General features: G+C 43.1%; 2 protein-coding genes across 2 annotated transcripts; one reads left to right on the top strand and one right to left on the bottom strand.

Annotated features, from left to right (window-relative positions):
* Nucleotides 1-3,064: 3,064 nt before the first annotated feature.
* Nucleotides 3,065-12,464, top strand: LOC127463280 (C-type lectin domain family 2 member L-like). Its single transcript, XM_051772539.1, has 6 exons — nt 3,065-3,368; nt 4,147-4,230; nt 5,133-5,317; nt 6,010-6,110; nt 7,744-7,970; nt 9,968-12,464. The coding sequence occupies exons 1-5, from the start codon at nt 3,305-3,307 to the stop codon at nt 7,859-7,861; spliced, it is 552 nt and encodes a 183-aa protein (XP_051628499.1). The 5' UTR covers nt 3,065-3,304; the 3' UTR covers nt 7,862-7,970; nt 9,968-12,464.
* A 237-nt stretch (nt 12,465-12,701) lies between these two features.
* On the bottom strand, nt 12,702-22,260 carry LOC127463279 (killer cell lectin-like receptor subfamily F member 1). The gene is made up of 7 exons (XM_051772538.1): nt 22,179-22,260; nt 18,110-18,187; nt 16,732-16,830; nt 16,026-16,166; nt 14,916-15,067; nt 14,111-14,223; nt 12,702-13,489 (listed from the first exon to the last, which is right to left on the bottom strand). Exons 1-7 carry the CDS (start codon nt 22,258-22,260, stop codon nt 13,354-13,356), a joined length of 801 nt encoding a protein of 266 aa, XP_051628498.1. The 3' UTR covers nt 12,702-13,353.

Genomic DNA, 22,260 nt, shown 5'->3' with positions numbered 1-22,260 from the left:
TCTTTACTGCAGGACATCATTTTTCTGATACAGAACAAATGATACTAGAAAGTAAATTTTTTTTAATAAAATAAATACCAATGCCCACTGACCTCTTTCCTTTAAAGATACAATTTTCTATTCTGTAAGTATTGTCTCAGGGCTGGCAGATCTGAAACACCCTGCTGCCAGTGGTAACTACAGATGCTCCTGCAGTGGGCCAGTGGTGTGTTCTGGAATTCTGTGCCTCATTTCCCATAATCAAAGGCCAAGATAAGCCAAGCAAACCCCAGTTGTGTGAGAGAAAGAAGAGGAAGTGAAGCGGTTTCTTTTGTGTTTGATGACTCAGAAGTTCTCACTGCTGCCAAATGAGGGTTTGCAGTGGCCCTCAGACCTGGCACGGGGAGCTGTCCAGAACTACTGTGACAGGCAGCCCCCTCTGGAATGCTGATGTCTCTGATTAGACCACTCTCATTTCTCTGGAGTTCCTGGAGATGGAAGGAAAAAGTAAAATTACATTATTAGTTTTTAATTTGGGAGTCACAAAACTCTTGCACAACACTGTATGTTTTGGACGCATTTAAGTCACTTTTCTTGCTATCTGGTTGTGTAACTGGCCATCTCAGGGACAGTCACAACATGAATCTCCCCTCTGACAGCGCAGGAGCTCTTTGAGAGAGGGGGAGAACAATCCTTCCTCAATGTAAGAGATTTTTCCCCCTAATTTACCTCTAGGATGAGGAGGTACCAGTCTGATGCACTGAAATACAGTCAGATAAGAAGGAGCCAGGAAGTTGTGTTCCATGTATGAGGATTTTCTGGATCATCCTAACTCCTTTTGTATCCACATTGTCTCAAGGACCTTCAGAGATATTTTATTGCTCATTCTGTGGAAAATGCCCTGCTATGGGATCATCCTCCATTGCCAAGGCTCAAAAGTGGTTTTTTTCTTTTTGGAGAAGAATTTTTAGCTTTTTAGTTCAAAGTTAACTGATGACTAAATACATCTTGGACTGTAACTGCAGCCTAAAAAATAGGCCTTTATAACTCAGGTAATTTTTTTCAGTTCCTGTAGCCACAATATCATTATGCAAGTGAACAGAGGTTGCCCAAAGAAGTTACGGATGCCTCATCCCTGCAAGTGTTCAAGGCCTGAGCAACCTGGCGTATTGGAAGATGTCCCTGCTCATGGCAGGGAGGCTGGAACTAGTTCTTTAAAGTCTATACCAATCCAAACCATTTCATGATTCTATGACCAGTAAGTGATAAAAGTAATATTATTTGTGGTAGCAGCAAGCAGGAGGCAGCATCACAGAATCCAACTTTAACTTTTTGAGTCAGTCCCATGAGAACCCTTCTACAAAATGCTACACTTTCTACTTAGAATATTTGCATCTTTCTCCATACAACACGGCAATATTTTAGAGTAATTTTCCTGTGATTCAGTTCGGGGGCTATTTTTGTCTTTTGCCTTTTTCCTTTAAGAAATTCTTATCTTGTTTATCAATCTTCATTTTAGAAAATGTCTGTGGGCCTCTCAGCCAAACTGATCAGGGAAAGTAAAGATCGAGTGTCTCAGTCATAAGCGTCTGGGGTTAATAACTACAATAGCTTCAGAGAACGAAATGATTCACAACTGAGTATGTGACAGGTTCTCAGAGGTTTTTGCCAGCCTGCAGCTGCCAAAATTATCTTCTGTACCAGTGAGTGAGAATGAAAAGAGTACTCACTTGTGAATGCTCTGTGGTTATAAGCCACAATGTTATTTTTGACCTCGGCGACAGGCAGGACTGAACGGTAAGAGAGAAAGCCACTCTTTCCAAGTGAATAAATGCTGAATAACCTGTTCTTAGAATACCAGCTGTTCATACATTCATCTTCCATTGCATATTGAACCTCTCTGCTGCCCTAATTCAACACCCCACTCTCAGTCTCTGCCCCTCTGGATTCATGTCTTGCCAAATACTCTGAACTGTCTGCAGCTTGTGCTCTCTGGACCCATCACCTCCTCCCTCTCCCAGGATTCTTCAGTTCCCTGACCTCCCCGAAGCCACCATGTTTGAAACCTTGCTGCACATAACTTTTGGATTATTCTTCACCCTTTTGCCTTTCTATTTCTTCTCAAGTGCCATCCCAGGCATGATGGACAATCCCAGTCCACTGCTTAAATGAGCACCTGCTGCAGGCAAAGGCTAAAATCAGCTGCAATTCAAACTATATTCATGGAAGCATGAAGTTGATATGGCTCTTTATTGTTTATTATGCAAATATACACACCTGAAGACAATTTTCAGCAACTGACCACTGCTCAAACTCTATTATCTGTAAATATAAACACCTGGAGATAATTTTCTGACCACTGCACAGAATCTTTGATATTCAAAGTAGTTGGAGACTGCTGTGAGACCATAAAGTGTAACTCTCCACTCTCACACTTTTCTATTCGAGGTTTTCTCCCCAGATCCAGAAGGATGTTCATTTTGGATAAACCGTTGGCTGAACTCCTTATCAGCCTTGTACAGAGCCCGCACGATGATTCGAAGAGAGCTGTGTCCCTCTGGCTGTTTGAACATGCTACACAGCCGAGATCTGCTTTAAGTAAAGCAGTTAAAAGTGCAAAACACACCAGATGAAATGTCTGCACTTACAAACAATGCAACTTCTGTCCCACGCTCATTTCTGTCTTTTTTTGATCACTTTGGAGTGTCAGGAACTACCTTGCTATTAGGTAAAGTTCTGGATGATGTAATTAAAATTCACAGTAACTTCTTCATCCCCACAGCTGGAAAGTCAGTACCATCGGGCTTTGCACTCCCCTGGGTGAAGCAGATCACTGGCCATGTTTTCCAAAGACCTCAAGTTTTAGGGGATCAGCGTTTAAATACTTCATTTTACTCTCCTCCTCCACATATTCCTCCTCATCTTCTGTATAAAAGAAGAAAATATATAAATGAACATTAAATAAATAAATAAAAACACCAAGAGCCGCTTTCTGCCTTTGTGTCAGGTCCTGGAATTCGCTGACGTCAGAGAAAACCGCAGTGAGACCTGCTGGCAGCCAAGTTCTCCTTAAAAACACTCCCCATTTCCTGTTTCAGGGGAGTTCCGGAGCTACTATTCCAGCACAAAGTACCGTGACCATGCATGCACTCGGGGAGGACGGCGCATCCCGGGATCGAGGGAAGTAGATCCCACGGCTGTCCCCACCCTCGGAGCAAGGACCAGGACGGAGGGAAACGGATCCCGGCCAGCTGCTCCCACCCCGGACGCTCGGGCAGTTCCGGCCCCGTGATCTCCGCGTCCGCGGGGCAGCGGCTCCGCACCCATGGAATGCCGAGGGGGCGGCGGGCGCGGCGGCTCCGCGGAGCGGGGGGCGGGATCCCGCGAAGGTGATGGGGCCCAGGGAGAGGGGCCGGGCTTGGATTCCATGGCTAGAGCCGGGCGGGAGCCTGGACGCCGCCGGGGAGCGGCCGCGCCGTCGGGGATGAGCCGCGGTGCAGCCGCCGGTCCCGGGGCGGGGATGCTCCCGCTTTCCCCGGCCCGAGGCTGGAGCACTCTGACTGCTGCCCTGCGGCGTCCCGGCGGCTGGAAAAACCCTGTGCTGGCAGCGAGAGGGGACCCTCCCTTGGGAGCCGGTCGGGGGACACCTCATCCCCCACTACCGCCTGCAGGGTTCGATATAAAGCAGGGCAGTGGCAGGTTGGTGTGTCCTTCCCACCTCCAAACCCCTGGAAGGGAGCGGAGAAGAAAAAGAGACCCTGAAAAGCTGTGGGATAAGGCGGGATGTTTCTCGGGAGACGTTTTGGGCTGCGGAGCTGAAGGCTTGTCTTGTTTCACTTATCCATGCCACATTTAGGCATGAGGTCAACAGCAAACATACTGTCCACCCTCATTTGTTCCATGCTCATTTCTTTCTTTTTTGATCACTTTGGAGTGTCAGGAACCACGTTCCTATCAGGTCAAGTTCTGGATGATGTAATTAAAATTCTTGTTGCTCTAAATGTCACAGACTTCCTATCCTTCAGTTCTGCTCCCAGCCTCCTATCCACAGGGAACTGCTTTTGCTTTTGGAACAGCTTTGTGGGTCCTGGGCTCTACTCCTCCATAAATTGGTTGTGGGTTTTTTGTTTTATTTTGTTTTTTGAAACATGACATTTATTTTTTCAGATCTGTTCTCCAATATCTGGCTCTGGCGAGCGGTGGCTGGAGTCCTTAGTGCTGCTGTCATTTTAATTTCGTGTGTTCAGTTTGGTAAGTCATTTTAAAAGAAAAGATAATTAGCAATAGAAATTTCCAGAGTTTTAGGTTGTCAAAAGTCCATCCAAACCTTAAGTGGTTTATTCAGAACTCACCTTATTTCTAAATTAAATAGATGTTCCATGACTTATTTTCAACATGGAGAAGTCTTTGGGGTGACCTAATTGTGGCCTTCCAGGACCTGAAGGGAGCCCACAAGGAAGATAGAGAGAGACTATTTCCAAGGGCCTGGAGTGACAAGACAAGGGGGAATGGCTTCAAACTGACAGAGAGCAGGTTTAGATTGAATATTAGGGAGAAATTCTTCCCTGGGAGGGTGGGGAGGCCCTGGCACAGGTTGCCCAGAGAAGCTGCGGCTGCCCCATCCCTGGAAGTGTCCAAGGCCAGGTTGGATGGGGCTCTGAGCAACCTGGGATAGTGGAAGGGAGCAGGGAGTTGGAACGAGATGATCTTTAAGGTCCCTTCCAACCCAGGCCATTCTGTGATTCTGTGTTGATTAAAAAATAATGGTGAAGTGCTGGAGAAATTATTCTACTTGTTGCAGTGGCATTAGGGAGTGCTAATAAGCAAAGCTATTAATTCAGCTGTGAGGAAGCAACACTTCAAAAACTGTGGTTGTCAGAAATATTAATGTTGTAGAAGAGTCCTTGGAAGATACTTAATTATCACCCTCTCAGCTGCTTCTACCAACCTTTAAAGGTATGTCAGGAGCCATAAGGGTGCAGGATCCAGAGTATTCAATTAGTTTACAATAATTATTTCTGCTCAGCAGAGGTAATAATGCTATGATTAGACTGAGATTATTTGGAATGATGCAGTCACAAAGCAAAATAAAATGCTCCAGAGACCTTTTCCCATTGGAAGAAATAGGTAGATTGTTCTTTGTCTTTTCCCAGTAAACCTTTCTTCAGCCAAAGATTTTCCTGTCTGTCCTTCCCTGGAAGTCTGCCCATCAGGTTGGCTGTATTTCCAGAGGAAATGCTACTACCTGTCGGAGAATGAAGCCGACTGGAACTCCAGTCAGAGCCACTGCTCTTTGCACAATGCTTCCCTCCTGGTGATCAAGAATCATCAGGAACTGGTAAGGGAACAAACGGGGCGTCCTGATTTCACCCTGTTCCATGTCCTGAAGTGAGCTGTCCTTCCAGCCTCCTAAGCTGAACAGTTAGGAAGCTGATGCAAGGCCATGTTGGGTCACAGCCTGCAGAAAACTTCCTGCCTTCTCTCCCTGAAAACAGAAAGTCAGTTTTATCAGTTGATGTTTTTAAAAGTGCCTGAGGGCTTATCTGAGTTAAATTTGGTGCTGCTCACAGCTATAAATACTCAAGTTGAAGGCAACTATCAGCATAAACACTGTTGCAACTCATTTATCTTTAATTAACAGTTTTATCATATCAAGATAGGTTAATGATGCACAAGTTAGTAGATATGTCAGTTGTGACCTTTGGAGTTAGAAGATATCCTAACCACTGCTTGGAGCATCTCTTTCTATATTACACTACAATACTAGGAAAGATTCCAACCTGCACAAAAAACTAGGAGAATATATTCTTCCATATCTATTACAAACCTTGATGGCAGTCCTTGATATTTTAAAACAACCTCTCTCTAGGTCAGTCAACCCTATCACAGGTACCAGTACTCTGTACATTTAGGTTTTAATATTGTTTCTTCTGAGACAAAGGCAAGATTGATCCAGGGCTAGAAAGCAAAACAACAAAGACAGTATTTTCATAGCATGACTTCTTTTCTCATATGAGTTTATTCCTACAGAGTTTTATGATGAAGATAACAAAGCAAGACCCATGGATTGGACTCTATAAAAGAAATGAAGAGTTCTTTTGGGTGAATGGAAAAGCATTAGACAATGAACTGTAAGTTGACGTCAAGAGGTTTTGCTGGTGATACTAGGTAATAGGGGAGTAAGAAAAGATAACTAATACAGATATTGACAGTGACTTGAAGGAAATATCTGTCATTATGTTGGAGGGATGATTATTGAGAGAGAATGGAATGCAATAAAGATTTCATATAGCATTGATAAAAGTGTGAAGGGTAAAAGTTAGAAGATGAATTTGTAATGTTCAGAAGGAACATAAGGTAGGAGCTCATGGCAACAGACGGGATGGCAAAGTGAAAGTTAAACCAAGAGACCACTAAGATACCAAAGCAACCAGTGGAAGAATAGAAGGTTACAATAATGCAAATTCTTCCTTATACCATATATTTTGCAAAAGTACAAACCTCCACGTAACCTGCATGAGGTTTGTAGCAAAGAGATTTGGGAGACCTCTAGGAGATGTTTTCATACTTCTTATAGAATGTTCCTAAAAAAAGGCTGCTGGAGGGAAAGGGGAAGCTGTAAGTTTATGTTGCAGGAGCTGCTCTGTGGTCATGGCCCTGTGTCCTTGTCCCACCAGTGTCAGGTGTGGGGCAGTTTGTTCCTCCCACTGACAGCTGTCCCTTCTTCTCAGGCACTGCTGTGTCTCATCCTGCAGCTGCCTGCAGGAGTTGATAGAATTATCAGTGATAGTAATAAGCACTGAGATTTCACAAGTCTGAAATTGACTTAAAAAGTGGAAAATTTAAATACTTTCAAGTTTGTGACATTACTAGCGGTGTTTGACTATATTCAGGTAATCCCCAAGACTTAAGGGTGTGATCTGATAAAGGCATTTGATGTGAGATGTGAGGAGCACATGGGCATCTTGAGCTGAAAACTGCAGTCCTTCCCCCTGTTTTATTCCCTGCCTGCAATACAAACATCCACTGATGCTTTCATTATCGGTGATGAATTTCTTCCCATTCTTAGACTTTTGCCTCAGTACTTGCCTCACACTGACCCTCCTGTCTTTAGGAGGGCGAACACCTCGATGTCTAAGCTCAGATGTTATTACAGTCATGGGGATTTGTCCCTTGGCTTTTCCAGAGACCATTCTAGTTGGGTTGGCCCTATCCGCAGAACATTATAGCACTGTTTTCAAACAGAGTTGGTGAAGGAGTCTCTCGCCTCTTATACAGAGGCATCTATAATGTGGGAACTGAGGTTCACTTCCTGATTTCCGCCAGCCCCTGAACCATGGTGCCCTCTTCTGTTCTGAGGAAGAGAGAAATGAGAGATACATTTGTTTCGCACCTTCTGCTGGAACATTTTAGCTGTATAGGAGGATGTGGAAGTCAAAGGTGGTACCAGTCTTGATAGCACAGCATCCTTGAGACAGGGAAACCCAAGTTTCAGTCTCCAATCTAAGGGTGTGTTTCATATTGAGTGACCACTAGACAAGATTCAGGACTACTATAAGGCCTAGATTTTGTATTCTGGGCATGAAGTCCCATTAAAAAAAGAAAATCCCCCATGGTGTTCTCTTCAAAGCACAAGCTGTCATCCTCCTGTGTTGCCTTGCCTGTGGCAAATTGGGCTTTGTTCAAGAGAACCCATAGTTGCCTTTGCTCTATCACAATATTCAGTCGTGGGTATCAAATTAACCATGTCTTTCTTCCTTCCAGAATTGAGGTAAAAGGCTCTGGAAACTGTGCCTATCTTGAGTCAAAAGGAGTCTCAGCCTCTGGATGTTATTTAACCAGGAAGTGGGTCTGTAGCTTGACCATTAACTCAGCGCGATGAAGGTGGACGAAGCCACCCCCTGACATTTTCACCTATCTCTGATGTGGTGTCTGCACAGGCTGTGTCAATACTCTGCGACCTGGGAACATGTCTCAGCTCCTGCCTAAAGGTGAATGACTTTTCTGGTAGCCAGAATTCTCCAACCATGGAGGAAGCCTCTGATTTTTAAAGATACCACTTAAAAGGTTTGCTCCAGCACCTTGATAAGTCATTTTCTTGCCCCATTTTTCTAAGTACTGCCCAGCCTGTAGTTTCTTTTTGTTGTGTCATCAGCATTTCTTCCATTAACCCTTCTTTTGGAGGAGCAGCTGCTCTTTCTTTTCCTTTTTGGTGTGCATCTGGCAGTTTTTGTTCTGCTTTTCCCTCTGTGTGCAGGGATGGGTGGTGAAGTGGGACTTTCTGAAGGTCTGCCAGTGCCTCTCAGAGATAGGGGAATGCAGGAATAAGCACTGTTGTTTTAGACAGGATCATAGCAGGTTTCCCTCTTCCGGTTTGATGGGATGCATCTTGTGTGACTCTGCATTGTATTCAATGTTTTGTTAATGTTATTTTACATTAGCCTTGTTAAATCCCAGTGATAATACTGTCAAGCTGATTTATGTAGCTGCACTGGACCTGAAGTTATCCTTCCCACAAGACTTATTTTAGCCCAAAAAACCCCAGAATAGATAAGAATATTTATTTACCTGAGGATCTGTTCTGATGGGGGGTAAGAGAGTTTGAACTGGAAAAGTAATAGTGAAGCTGCAGGCATTAATGTTTAACGTCAGAAATAGTTCTCAGTGTGAATAGGCAAAATCAGGAGAAGAGAAAAAGAGAATTAACAGCAAAGGAGGTTTCTCTGTGGTTTCCTCGTGTCCTGTGACTGTCAGAGTGTGAAGCTTCTTAGCAAGTGGTACATTTCTGGTTGGATAATGAGTGTTTCCAGAGAAGGAAGAATGGGAGGTTCACCTTCCTCATTTTCTGTGACAATAGGACTTCACTGTAACAGGACCACATAGTATGGATATTGTCACCAACTTGTAACTTTAAGATGTTTATTAATATATAATCACTAATTTTGCTGAACTACACTTTTTTAATGGCTTATATTCTTTATAGGCACAGTAACAGGACTCTACAGTGTGAAAAGCCTAATAATCTGTGTATTAACATATATGTTGTGTTGGGAGGGTATTTTTCTGCGATGTTTTTAAATTAAGCTGGCTCTGAGGGATATGGTATGTGCAATAGTCCCAAAAAGATACTCAATAAATATCCTTACAGAGCCTCCGAATTACAATGGTTTGTGCCTTAATATTGTACCATTAAAAGTATTTTTCATTCTGGCACCATTTGGGGAGGAAAAAACCCACCAGACAGAAGCAAAGTAAAATATTCAGGTTTTGAATGTGAAAAAATCTTTAATTGTAATGTTGGGGTTGACACAGAACAAGACATTTGACCCAAAAAATAATGCATTTAACTTCCCAACTCTTCATAATGTGTCAAACTTTTAACAGAAGCATTTAACCTAAATGTACTTGTGCGGAAATGCTGAAATAGGCACAGTGAAACACACACAGGATGGTAAATTTGGAGGGATAACATGGAATTTTCCACAGTTCATTATTGGAAATTTTTCTGAGAATATTTGCATTGGGGACATAGTAGAGGTACATTTCACAGATTGGATAGAAATTGTGATGGATAAGGAGTATTCATTTACCATTTTGTGTCTCAGCCTTTCTTACTGAGCTGATTTACCTGAATGTTTTCTTTAACTAAAGAAAATAAAGTTGCTCTTACAGAATCATAGAGTGGCCTGGGTTGGAAGGGACCTTAAAGTTATCATCTCATTCCAACCCCCTACCATGGGCTGGGACACCTTCCACTAGCCCAAGTTGCTCCAAGCCCCATCCAACCTGGCCTTGGACACTTCTAGGGATGGGGCAGCCACAGCTTCTCTGGGCAACCTGTGCCAGGGCCTCCCCACCCTCACAGGGAAGAATTTCTTCCCTATATCTAACATGAATTTCCCCTCTTTCAGTCTGAAACCAAATAGGTTTTTTTATAATTACATTTACATTTATTATTCTTTACATTTACTTTTTTCTTTTTAAACAGGTTGGTTTGTTTTCCCATCAGTGTCATCTATGGAGAGAGTCCAAAAACAGGAAATTTTGGTTCTGAAAGGGAGTTTGGAGAAACTGTGAGCACAGTAGGTTATAATGAAAGCTCTTCTGTAATCTGACTCTTAAGAGGTGCAGTTACCATTCTCTTCTGTGATGTTAAGAAACAAAGGGTCAAGCTATAAACTCACTTTACTCATAGTAGGGTCTGATGAAGTACTTCAATAGCCATTTTTTTTCTTTTTAAATCAGTGACTGCTTAAAAAGTAGGTAAGAGGTTCAGTGAGGCAAAAACGTGTGTAATTACATGAGCAATAGCAAGAATGCTTAAATAGTAGATGTTTCATTGTCATGGTTTGAGATGGCCCCAAAATCCAATTCCCTAGCTCCATCCCCCTCCCACATCTCAACCTAATGTGAGATGGGTTTTTCCAGACAAAACACACCAGACTCAAGTGGGGGAAAGGGAAATATATTACAATGACTGTACAAATAAATACCATATCACATTATACACATGATCACAAACTATCTCTACCATGACATATAGTATTTACAATGATCAGATCTCTTCTCCCCTCCAAATAAAAGTCCAGGAGGGAAAGAAGGACAGATCCCTTCCAGTCCTTAAGCAGCAGCATCTTCTGAGGCAGCAGTCTGTCTGTCTTCTCCACATGCAGCAGCTTTGGCTGGCTTTCTGCCAGCATCCACGAGGGAGGTATTCAAGCCTCTCTCGGCCCCATCGCCTCACAACCGAGGGGTCTTCCGTGGGCTTCATAACCCCAGACAAGGTCGTATCACCACGTCATATCACGAAGACTCAGGGGGGTCTTCGTGACGGTCTGGTATCTCCAGGAGACTCAGCTCCTTGCAGGGCCTCTGTGCCCTGCCTTCAGGTTGCCACCGTGGCAGCAGTGCAAGGGGGGAGCCAAGGTCAACTCCCCCTGCATTCCATCTGGCCGTCCCGGTCCAGCTCCGGGACGTCTTTGAGCTTCTCAGCTCCTCTCTCTCTCCGGTGCTGCATGTCTAAAACTCTTCTCCTTAATAGGAGTCCATCTCCCTCTTTTCTCAGAGGGATCTCAAAGGAGTTTTGGGGGGCTGGTACAGTCTTACCGCCAGAACTCTGTCTCTCAGGCTGCTGGCTCTCTTTCTCCCGGCTCTCCTTCCAGGAGTCCTTTCTCTGGTGCTGCATGCTGCTTCTGCTGCTCCTTCAGTTCAGGTGTTATCTGCCTTGGCTCTCTGCCACCGTTTCTCTGGTCAGTGCCGGCTGCTGCTCTGTGCCCATGGAGAAAACATCTCCTGGCATAACTACAGGCACCTAGCCCAGCTTTATGCTGTTCCAGGTCCCCGCAGCCCCCAGCCAGGGGCTGGGAGGGCCCAGAGGGCCCAAGGGGCTCAGAGCCCCTTCCTCGTGGCTCTACAACATGGCCGCCTCTCCTACAACAACCAACCTACAACTCATCTTTTCCGGTGAGCTTGTGGGATGTTGACATTTTTGCAGGAGCGCCCATTGGACAGAACTCCAAAACTTCCAGGGGTTTCCACCCCTTGGGGTCTACCACTTTTCTTAGCCTCTGGGGGAAAACAAGATCCAAACCACTACATTCATGAATGTTTTTTAAACCTAAACACCACTACTAATCTAAGAGGTGTGATAAACTGAGAAAATGATTTGAGCTAATTAAGAGAAAACAGTGTAAGGTCAATATGATCTGGAGAGAAAAGAAAAACAAGTCGTAAAACTTAATTGGGCCCCTATAAAGAGATAAAACAAGTTACCTCCCTTTTACCTTGTGTAGGATTTATAGTGAGAGAATTTTGTTTAGTTAGCTAGATAATAGCACCTTTCTTAAAATTTATAACTTTGTATAGATAACAAGCGAACATCTGCTGAAAGTCTGATTTAACAATGTGTAATGTTTATACTCATGTACCTAATAATGTGTAATGTTTATGCTTATGTATAATGAATATGCATGAAGTAGCTGGAAATAAATGTAGAACAACTGTATTCTTTGGGTGTGACAGGCGTTGGGAGTTGTTGGACCCCTTCCCTGATCACCCAGCGCTGAAGTTGCTTTTATCATATAATAAATTCTGATTGGAAATTGCCCGACTGGGTCTCTGTTTCTCACAGAGGGAACAATCCAATCCTCTTCCCCACATGTGTGCTGCACTGAGTTTGGGGGATTTTTGTTGTTCTTGTTTCCTTTTACATAACAGCAGTTTTTCAAATGAGCTGCTGATGCTGCATTTTGGAGGGTAAATCTGTGTCAGGGTTTTTTTTGTTTGAAGGGAAGTCACTGAAGGTACAGTTTACTTTTTAACCTGTAGCCCCAGAGTCCTCTGTTCTTTCAAAAGGATTTGTTTCTCTCATTGCTTATAAGGACTTTAATTACAGTCTGTGTGATTTTTGTTAAAGTAACATGTTCAATTCATTAAATTTGTTCTTTTTTTCAAATATATGGATGTAATAAAGGAACTAAGTCAGACTGCTCATAGCGTTTTTGTATTGTAGACCTAGAAATAGTGTTTATCCATTCAATACCTAAGTAAAGTATTTACTGAGTGCATTCACAGGCATTAATTTCACCACCTCATCGTACCTTCTGTGGAACTGTGGTTCCACATTAAAGAATTTGCAATGTAAAGGGACAAAATATAGGTGGAGAGGCAGGTTATCCTCTTTATTTCTTTGCTTTACAAAGTAGTCTTAAAATGTAAGCCCCTTCCCTAGGTAAGAGTTTGCTTTCAGGTTCCAAGGTTCAACATCAGAAGATGGGAGCAATCAGCTTATTAACCACAAGTTTTACAAGTCACTTCATGTTTGGTCTGGTATCTACACACAGAAGCTGGGTAGCAGCTCTTAATAAGATACTGTCCAATAAATGTATTTTTTCCAGCCCTTGATTGGCTTCTGTGAGTCACAATTAGGCTCTAAGGAAAAAAAGCCACCCAAACTTCAGAGAACACTAAAATGCTGAAACCCAAATAACAAGTCCTGAGCTCAGCAGCTGCCTGAGGGACCCGTATGACAGCAGTGGGCTCCAGCACACTCTTCAGCCCCTGCAGATGCCACTTTTCCTGCACATCACACAGCTCACCTGCACAGTGCTCATCCTCATCCTTCCTCTCTGCCCTTTCCTAGAGGCAGCTGCTTCCAAAGTCTGTCCATATGAAGGCTCAGCACCCCCAAATCTAGAGGTGCCAACTTGCAGTCCTGTGACCTGTCACCGCTGACACCTGGCAACTTCTGACTTCTTAGGGAGCACAAAACAGCAATATTCCACACAAGTTTCATTAAAATTATTTACACTGCAAGTTGGTTTGTCAGTAAATGGGTCTTCTGACAGAAAACTGCCTGTTGTCTGGAAATTTGGCTCAGAGCTCCAGCAAAGTTGCGTTCTTCTTACAGATCCACTTTTTCAATGTCTGACAGTTGTCTGCTTGGATCACATTTTTCCTTCTGTAAACAGCACAGTTCTTGTCGGTCTCAATTCTCTTTAGAGCTCTCCTGCTGAGGGAGCAAAAGGAATGCAATGAGTTGTCAGCTTTAGATTCAGTACTAAATAAAAAATTCTGGTTAAAAATACTGGTGGAGTCCTGAGTGAGGGAGTCAGGTGATGCCCTTCTGGTAACCAGCTTGAAGCACAGCAGCCAGGAACAGGTGGGATAGGCAGCCACAGCAGGGTCTGCTGGCTGCTGAGGGATGGATACTTGGGAGCATGAGGGTAATAAGGAGGAAAGCTCTACATGCAGCCACAATGCTGAAGGACCCTTCGGCTGGACAGATCCCAGCACCCATGCTATGGGACAGGCAGCACGTGGTCTGTAAAGTGAGACAGTTTGTTGACAGTGATTTCAGTAGAAGTGTGTAATAATGTCTTTCAACATTAATATATACATGAACTGTGGCTGGGGTCGGTCTTGGAAGCAGAAAACATATGTTTCCAAAAGTGCCAGGCAGGAACCGGCTAACCTGGGGCTGGCTGTGGAATAGACTTCTGAATACGTGCCTGAGGCTGCAGGATTAGATCTGTGCTTTGGGAAATTAGCTCAGATCCAGAGTTGTATTTCCAAGCAGAGATACCATACCTTTGCTATTGCCAAAGACACCCCCCCACACACAAATCATCACCTGTTTACTTTTACTCCATGATCTCCAACTGAACTCCATTGTTTCTTCTTGTCTTGAGTCTTCAACACAATCCAGATATATTTGGGATCTTTCTCTTTATTGTCTATAAATTCCTGTGGAAAGAGTAGAAGCATGTTAACTCACAGAAGAGCTTTCCTGCTGTGTCCAGGTCACTGTCCTGTCTCAGGCACAGCTTTTAGTCCCTCACATGGAGAGCAAGAGCAGGCATCCAGCCATTGGAAAGCAACCCATTACAACAGCCCATACACTAGGGATCAGCCACAGTTTTAATTCAGGCTGATGAGCTTCCTGACAGCTGCCAAACAGCAGACAAAAATGTAGTGATGCCCTTCACCCTAATGAGACCAGATTGCAAATCTTGGTCTTTAAGGTAAAAGACCTGTTCCTCAGGGAATTATGAGTTTCTCAGAACCATTTGGTAGTACCTTGCTATTCTTTTCCTAAAGGAAAAGGAGAAGGAGGTTTGGCTGTTGAATTTCTATTTAGTGGCTGAATCAGACCTCTCGTCCCAGAGCCAAGCAATAGAAATGTGTGAAAAGTCCTCAGCATTTCCTTCTCCCAGTCAAAACTACTCTGGCTTCCATGCTTGGCATCTCTTGTGCTTCTTCTCTTCAACTCTACTCTGTTGACAATCCCAAAACAGGTTCCTGTTGATGGGGAGACAGATGCTTTGCCCTTGATGGGATTCTTGCATGTGTACCTGACATCTGATACCTTTTCCCTTGGAGAAATGTTTGGCTAAGGCAGATGCCTGTTGTGTTTTCAGGGCTGTTGCAAGACTCACCATCTCAATTTCATCTTCAATGACAAGAAGCTGGGATTTCCTGGCCAGACACTTTTTCTGGCTGTCATCCCAACTTCTAGCCTCCTCAGAGAAGTAGTAACATCTGCCCCTGTGCAGCTGCCACCCGGGAGGACAGAGCTCACATGTAGTTCCTGTGGGTGGAGAGAGGGGACCATTAGCTCCCACTGTGACTCATTCCAGTTGCCTTGTGGCATTTTATGCTCATGTGCCAAAAAAGTGGGCAGTCCACACTCCCAAATGTGTATTTTCTGTGTGTGGAGAGAGGTTTGAAGGCTACAGTGACCACTTGTCCCCTCAGCTTCCCACTCCCTTGCTGTGGCACCGTGCACATCTGCACTTCCACTGGCACATACCTGGACTCTCTCCACCTCCCAGTGAACCTGCCCAGCAGAGAGCACTGGGAGGACCTGGAAGGCTGCAAAGACACTTTTTGTCCTCCCACATTCAGCCCTTGTGAGGAGACCCTGTGGGATGTGACAGGATTTGGGGCGTGTGAATTTGACACATGATGTGACCAGGCACATAAGATGACGTCCAAACTTCTGTCCATGAGGCTGGAGAAGGAACTGTGTTAAGTGGAATGTTGCTGTTCCCAGGTCAACTTCCCATTTCATGCAGAACATCTAGAAGGAACATTCCCCATGTCTTCTGTCTTTGCTTCCTCTAATGTTTCAAAAGAAGAGCAAAGGATCAGCCCTCAGAAAAAAACATTGGTATTTGCCAAGAAAAAAAAGGTCAGGAAGGTCTTCCCCTGCCTGATCCTTGCAAATGGATCGAAAAGCTGAATTCCTCCCTCTGTTTGTGAACAATTGGTGTCTGGAAAGTGTTCTCCAGGCCAAGGGGAGGATCTACAATATATGGTATTTCTGACAGCAGCTCTTGGCAGAAAGACTTGTAAAGAAAGTACCAGAAACTTTATACCAAAAGAGGAGCAAAACTATTGTCATTAAAATGTTAGTTTAGATTCTGTCTCTGCAGGAACATGAATCTCCCTGGGTAGTACCAATGAGTTCCCATAAACTGTAGCATATCAGAGAAATGGGAACAGAGACAACAGAAATGTGCACACAGCATGTCCTGTAGGCTCACCCTGTCCATCTTCACACAGTTCCTCCATGAGCCATTTCAGGAGCACTGCAGGGAAGGTCTTCTCTGAAGAAATGTGATTGCCGCTGCTATTCAGACTATACTGGGACAAACCTTCTGATTTTCCTGCTCTGCCCTTCAAAACTTGAAGAGAGAGAGAGAGATTATGGTTAACAACCAGGATAAGAAAATGTGGTCTATGTATCCAGTGCTGTACTGAGTGTGAGGATGTGTTTGTGTATGTACATTGGTTTGTACAGACAGTCAGTTGTGAGCAGACTCAGTGAGAAAAAGATGTTCACGTGATGGCCTGGGTTGGATGAGACCTGAAAGATCATCCAGTTCCAAACCCCTGCCATGGGTAGGGACACCTTCCGCTAGCCCAGGTTGCTCCAAGCCCCATCCAACCTGGCCTTGGACACTTCCAGGGATGGGGCAGCCACAGCTTCTCTGGGCAATCTGTGCCAGGGCCTCCCCACCCTCCCAGGGAAGAATTTCTCCCTAATATCCAATTTCAAGCTACTCTCTGTCAGTTTGAAGCCATTTTGCATGTCCTGTCAGTGCAGGCCCTTGTAAACAGACTCTCATTTCCCATATTTGAGTACAACTGAACACCCTTAATGCAATACTGAGGGAATTTTTCTTCCAGCTTGTGAGGTTTAACCATGCCTGCGAGGAAGAGATGAAGCAGCTGGCAGGATCTACTCACATTGCTTGGTTTGTATGGCTATGACTCCGAGCAGAATGAGCACAAGGACTCCCAGGACCAGCACCACATAGAACCAGGCTGAGCACCTGTGTCGACAGCCTCAAGAGAGGCAGGAGGAAGGGCAGATTAAGGTCTTGGCGTTATTAAAATGAACACTTGCGTAGGCAAGTTTCTTCTGTGGAAACAGCAGAGAAATCATCTGCCTAAAATCAACCTGGTGTTTGAGGGATACAGGAATATTTTACTTTTTAAAAATTTGTGTTCATTTTGCATACATGAAAGTGAAATCTAAATATTTTGTCAGACCGAGCAAGTGGTTTTCAATCATTCCTTTAAGAATTTTCTCTTTCTCCTTTGAGTTACTTTTCACAAGCATTGTCTCCTCCCACCTACACACCCACACCCTGCAAGACCCTGCAGAGCAGTTAAGGGAAAGTGTCAGGGGTGGTCTGTGGCATCAAGGATGGTCTGTGGTGTCAGGGATGGTCTGTGGTGCCAGGGATGGTCTGTTGTGCCGGGGTGGTCTGTGGTGTCAGGGGTGGTCTGAGGTATCAGGGATGGTCTGTGGTGTAAGGGATGGTCTGTGGTATGTTCCTCCTCTTTGATCTCAAGTGTTAATGTGCCTGTCCTGTGGCTCAAAGCCAACTTCCCTGAGTGCACAGAAAAGGCAAAAACCCCATTCTGACACCATGGCACGGGAAGTACCTCTAAGCATCTCTCCAGCTGTTTGGCATTCATCATCTCGTGAGAGTGAAATCCTCAGGAAGAGGCAGAATCCGAGGAAATTTGGGGTCGAGGTGTCAGTTCCACCAGACACAGAGTTGCATTGTCATAACCTCTGTTTTCCTGACCTTGCCTGTGTGAGATGAGCAACTGCCCATTTTCTGGCTGCCTCGGATATAAGTTGTAATGTTCCTCTTTCCAAGGGCCTGACCTTGCCTGGCAGGCAAATCCTTCAGTACAGGAAGGGTGGTAATCATCAGTGCACTACCAGCACACAGAGAGCTGGGAATTAACCTGCTTCCAAAGCCAAGTGTGTCCCTGTGACTCTTCCTGCAGAGACATTTACAAGAGGATTCCTAAAAAAAACATGGAATTTTACTTTCCTTTGCTAAATTTTCAATGTAGGGCACAAAGGCATTTTTAAGAATTAGTTTTGAAATGCCTTTCAACGTTATTTTTACAAGGAAAGTGTGTTGCCTGAGAACCCAGCAGAAAATACCCACTGGATGAAATGATAATTCAGTTTTTTAAGGAGAGTGAACATGAAGACTCTTGATACCAGGTTTTACCGTTGGGCAATAGGAAAGACTAAATCTATAATAGGAAAGACTAAACCTATAATTAGTAACCAAACAAAATAGCTAAAATACACTACCAGAAGAGGAAGTCTCTGGTCTGCTGTTGCCTTTGGGTTTTGGCTTCACGCGCAGCTCAGCGTACATGATCATGTTTCCTGTGAGGAGCAGAGAAATGCTGACATTTGTGGTTGTGCAGATCATTAAGTGGAGGAACAACAAAGAATTATGTAGAAGACTGAGTCTATATGAAAAGGGGAGTGTGTTTCCACAGCTGCTTGTTCAGCTTTTTCTTTTTTCTAGGAAACAACAGGCAAGGTGATGATTTATCGTTTCTTGTTGCTGTCAGGAAGTAAAATCCTCCTCCATAATCTTTGAACTACTCAGGTCCTGCATGGCTGGATCAGGAGGCAGACTAACAGACTGGATGGATAAAATCTGGATCCTATCCATAGCGAACGTCCCATCTGTTGCTAAGCCATCTCAGAAGGTGACATAGGGGCTTGAGGGGCATCAGAGCCATGACTGCTTTGTGGAACAAAGAGGTGCCAAAGGGAAAACTGCCACTCAGAGAAATGCTCCTGCAGCAAGGTAATTCTTGGGGCATTCCTCACTTGTGAATGTTTATGCCAGGATATTACATGGTGCATGGAAAAGGAGAGGAACGGACCTGATGGTTGGAGACGTGCTTTTCCAGATGCACATTGACAAAACAAAACCAAAGAAGGCATAAATGTAGCATGGTGTGGGTTAGATTCACATGGATTCTTTCTGAGTGTATATTCAATTTTGTTTAGCTGGGTATTTTGCAGTTAGTTTTCTTCTTTCCATAAATGGAGAGATTTTATCAATCTGAATCAATAATAAGCTTCTGTGCTACTGCCCTTGTTTGTGATCACTGAGGCTTTTAAAAAGTGCCTCATGTTGTAAAATCTCACAAATAAGGGAAAAACTTAGCAGAGGAAGAAAGTCTCCTTAGGCTAAAATGAGGTATCATCTGATATGAGAATTGCTGAAGTGTAAAGAGGTTTTACAACAAGAAAACCACTGAGGACCTGATTGGCAAATAAGGTTTATTCATACAGGTGAGATATTCTATGCTTTAGGGAACCTGACCTAATACACTTGGCTGTTTCCTTTATTTAATTTTATTAGTTCAATGAACTAACAGAAAATTTGTAAACTATATTTACTGTTCTCAAAAACAAATGCTCATGAAAGTTTTTCTTCTTAGAATGTAAATAATTTTCAGAAAACAGTCAGGGCTTTTAAACTTTTAAATGCACTGTAAATGGAGACACTTCTAAACTAGTAGCTATCTGCTACTATTCTTAATATTTCATCTCTCAAATAAAGAACTATTCCTTTGAAGAATACCTCTAAGTCTGTAAAAGAAAAATTGTCCATGCAAGCTGAATATTTAAAAAAATTATTACTTCTATAACAGTGTGTTTTGGCACATTTGCATGTGATGTCCTTAGACATCAACAAGCAGATTTAAGATATCACATAACCTTAATTTTGCCAGATGCTTCCACACCCTTTACCTAATTCAGCAACAAGGAGCCCTGGTAGTGGGAGGAGATCTCTGTCACTTACTGAAACTGAAATTTCGCTTCATTTCTCTGTGCCAATTGTCAGGTGCAGAAAAACATCTCCATTTATTGGAAGTTTCTACTTAGTGGAAGTGCAGGAAGGGATTGCTCCTGGCAGGTTGTCCATTATGGAACATATGGGCCACCCCATTCAGGGGGAACTGGGAGAGAGAGAGTCCAGCAGAAGGTCAGCCTGGTCAAGAGGAGGTTAAGGAGGGGAACAAGAAGCTAAAGGGGACAGCTAATAGCAGGCTACAACTACTTCTAGACTAGTTTCATGACAGAGTCAAACTCTTTTTGGCTTGGCTTTCTGCCAAGGAAAGTTCCAGTCTATCAAGTTTATCCCAATAGTTTCCCATGAGTGAGCTTTCCTTATCATTAAACTGTAAACTTACACATTCTCTGCAACTGTGCCACCAGTGGTTTTTTATATCTTTTTGTTTGTCCTCAAAAAATACATTGAGTAGACTTTGAGATAAGAACAGAATTTGGGAGAACTCCAAGAAAGTGCATAATTTCACAAAATGAAATCCCTTTCTCATAGATCGGGAAAAGCTAAAGATCTGTAAAGGGACTTTCACTCTCAAATCCAGATTTTACATATTTAAAACACCTACTCAGCTGCTGGAGAACACTGGCAGAAGTTCAGCTTCCTGCACGTTTACCTTTCCTCTGCATGAGAGCTTGGCAGCAGCTCCACCTTAGCAGAACAAAGCTGTGCCCCCCACCTGTGTTTTTTAGTATCTACTCCAGTAAATTGACGGTAAAAGTTGCACAAAATGCAACCAGGAGGACGTGGGCATTTTCCACTTTCCTAGATATTTGAAGTCCTGCCTAAATTCTGGGAATCTGCCACTCAGAAGGTTCATCTGCCAAATTTTCTGTGGTGATTAAATTAAACCTTCTTCATGGTGAGAGTTTGAACCAGGAAGCGCTTTCCCTCAAGCTGCTTCTTTTTCTGCAAGGTAGTCAGTCTGCCCGAGAGAAAGACTGGGATAAAATCTGGGAAAGGGATGGATGTGACTATTAGCCATCCTCAGGGAACATTTCAACATGTCCCAGAGCTGGGATATTGCCATGGCAGAAACTGTGATATTTGCCACAAGGAGCCCCATCACCTTGGAGCCAATATCCTCACTTGGAGAACCAGCTTCAAATTCCTGCTCCAAACTATTTTAATAGCAACAAACCCCATGTTAGTACACATTAATCACGAGGACAGAGAAATAATTGTCATCAAGGAAGTATTTCTAGTGTGTTCTATATTGGTATGAGCTCCAATACTGCTTAATACGATTTGATGCTTTTTCTGTTTGTGTCAAAGTGAGCAGAAATATAATTGCTAATGAAATCTGTAAGTAACAAAAAAATTAACAAAGCAATAAATAAAGGCAGTCCTGTAAGTTCAAGCCTGGTCAGACAAAATGTATTTGAGTATAATCAGATGTAAGAGTGAGGGAAGGTGATACTGGCAGTTATAAACAGTGAAGAAAAGATTATTTCAGGGATTTTTGTCTCTATATAACTTTAAGACAGCATAACCAAGACTTGTAGTAGTACTGGGTGGATCTCTGGTGCCCATGTTTTTTGGAGATAGGTCTTGTAAAAATATATAAAAAAATAACATTTTCTGTCATTTAAGTGCGTGTTTTCAGAGCACCATCATCACCATTCATCTACATTGTAACTAGAACATCTTATAAAAATGCTTATTACACAATGTTGTTTCCTTAAGTGATTAAATACATTAAGTACTGAGCCTTGAAAGCATGAAAATATGCTCTTAGTCTGACACCACAAACATTTTCTATTTTCTCATAGTGAGAAGTTGTCATTCATATTTGCTGTGATCCAGAATTTTGTCCAAATGCTTTCATGAATGAATTTCATTTTTTTTCCAAGTAGTAGAAATGTTACTTCTTAAAAAAAAAAAATAAAATGTTTAAATCATCTCCTTACCCTGAATATTGACTTAATGTGTTACAAATACATGAAGGGATCACAGATTGATAATTTAGTTCTGGAAGAATCACTACTGGAAAATTAAAGAGAAAGAGCAGGAAGGTTTTAGGATTTATTCAGTACTTCCTTCGGTGGCAGTGCCTGCACTTTCAACTGCTACTAGTTTTCTGATTTAATAATTAATTTAATACTCCTTTTCCACAAATACGCCTTAAAATACATTGATCTGATTTTTGGACTAGGTAGTAATTTGGTGGAGCATTGTCTTGACATTGTTCATTTAACAAGAAATATTATGCCCATTATTCAAAAATTAACACTTTTTCTTCCTCATTCTGCTTCTTAAAACAAGGGACCAAATCTGAGCCCTTGCTTCTTAGTGGTTCTGACTTAGTAGCTTTGCTGACTTATACCTCATGAGGATTTCTTCTACTATTTCCAACTTTTCCCACTTCCCATGCCTTGTGCATGCAGCATGTTATAACCTTCTTCTAGTTTTATCCAGTGACAGTATTAAATATGAAAGAGAGAGAGACAGAGAGAGAACATGAGAGCAAACAGTGTCCACCCAGGAGAGGATGAGGTGTTTTACCTGGAACTGGTGTCTGAGAAGGAATGTGTGGTTTTTCCCTAGGCAGCATTGCCACATCCGCATATGTGACATCCCCTGCCAT

Source organism: Manacus candei, unplaced genomic scaffold, assembly GCF_025592945.1.
Source record: "Manacus candei isolate 608988 ecotype Guabito, Panama unplaced genomic scaffold, ASM2559294v1 h1tg000153l, whole genome shotgun sequence".
Taxonomy (NCBI): Eukaryota; Metazoa; Chordata; class Aves; order Passeriformes; family Pipridae; genus Manacus; species Manacus candei.
This window is presented reverse-complemented; position numbering and strand designations above follow the sequence as displayed.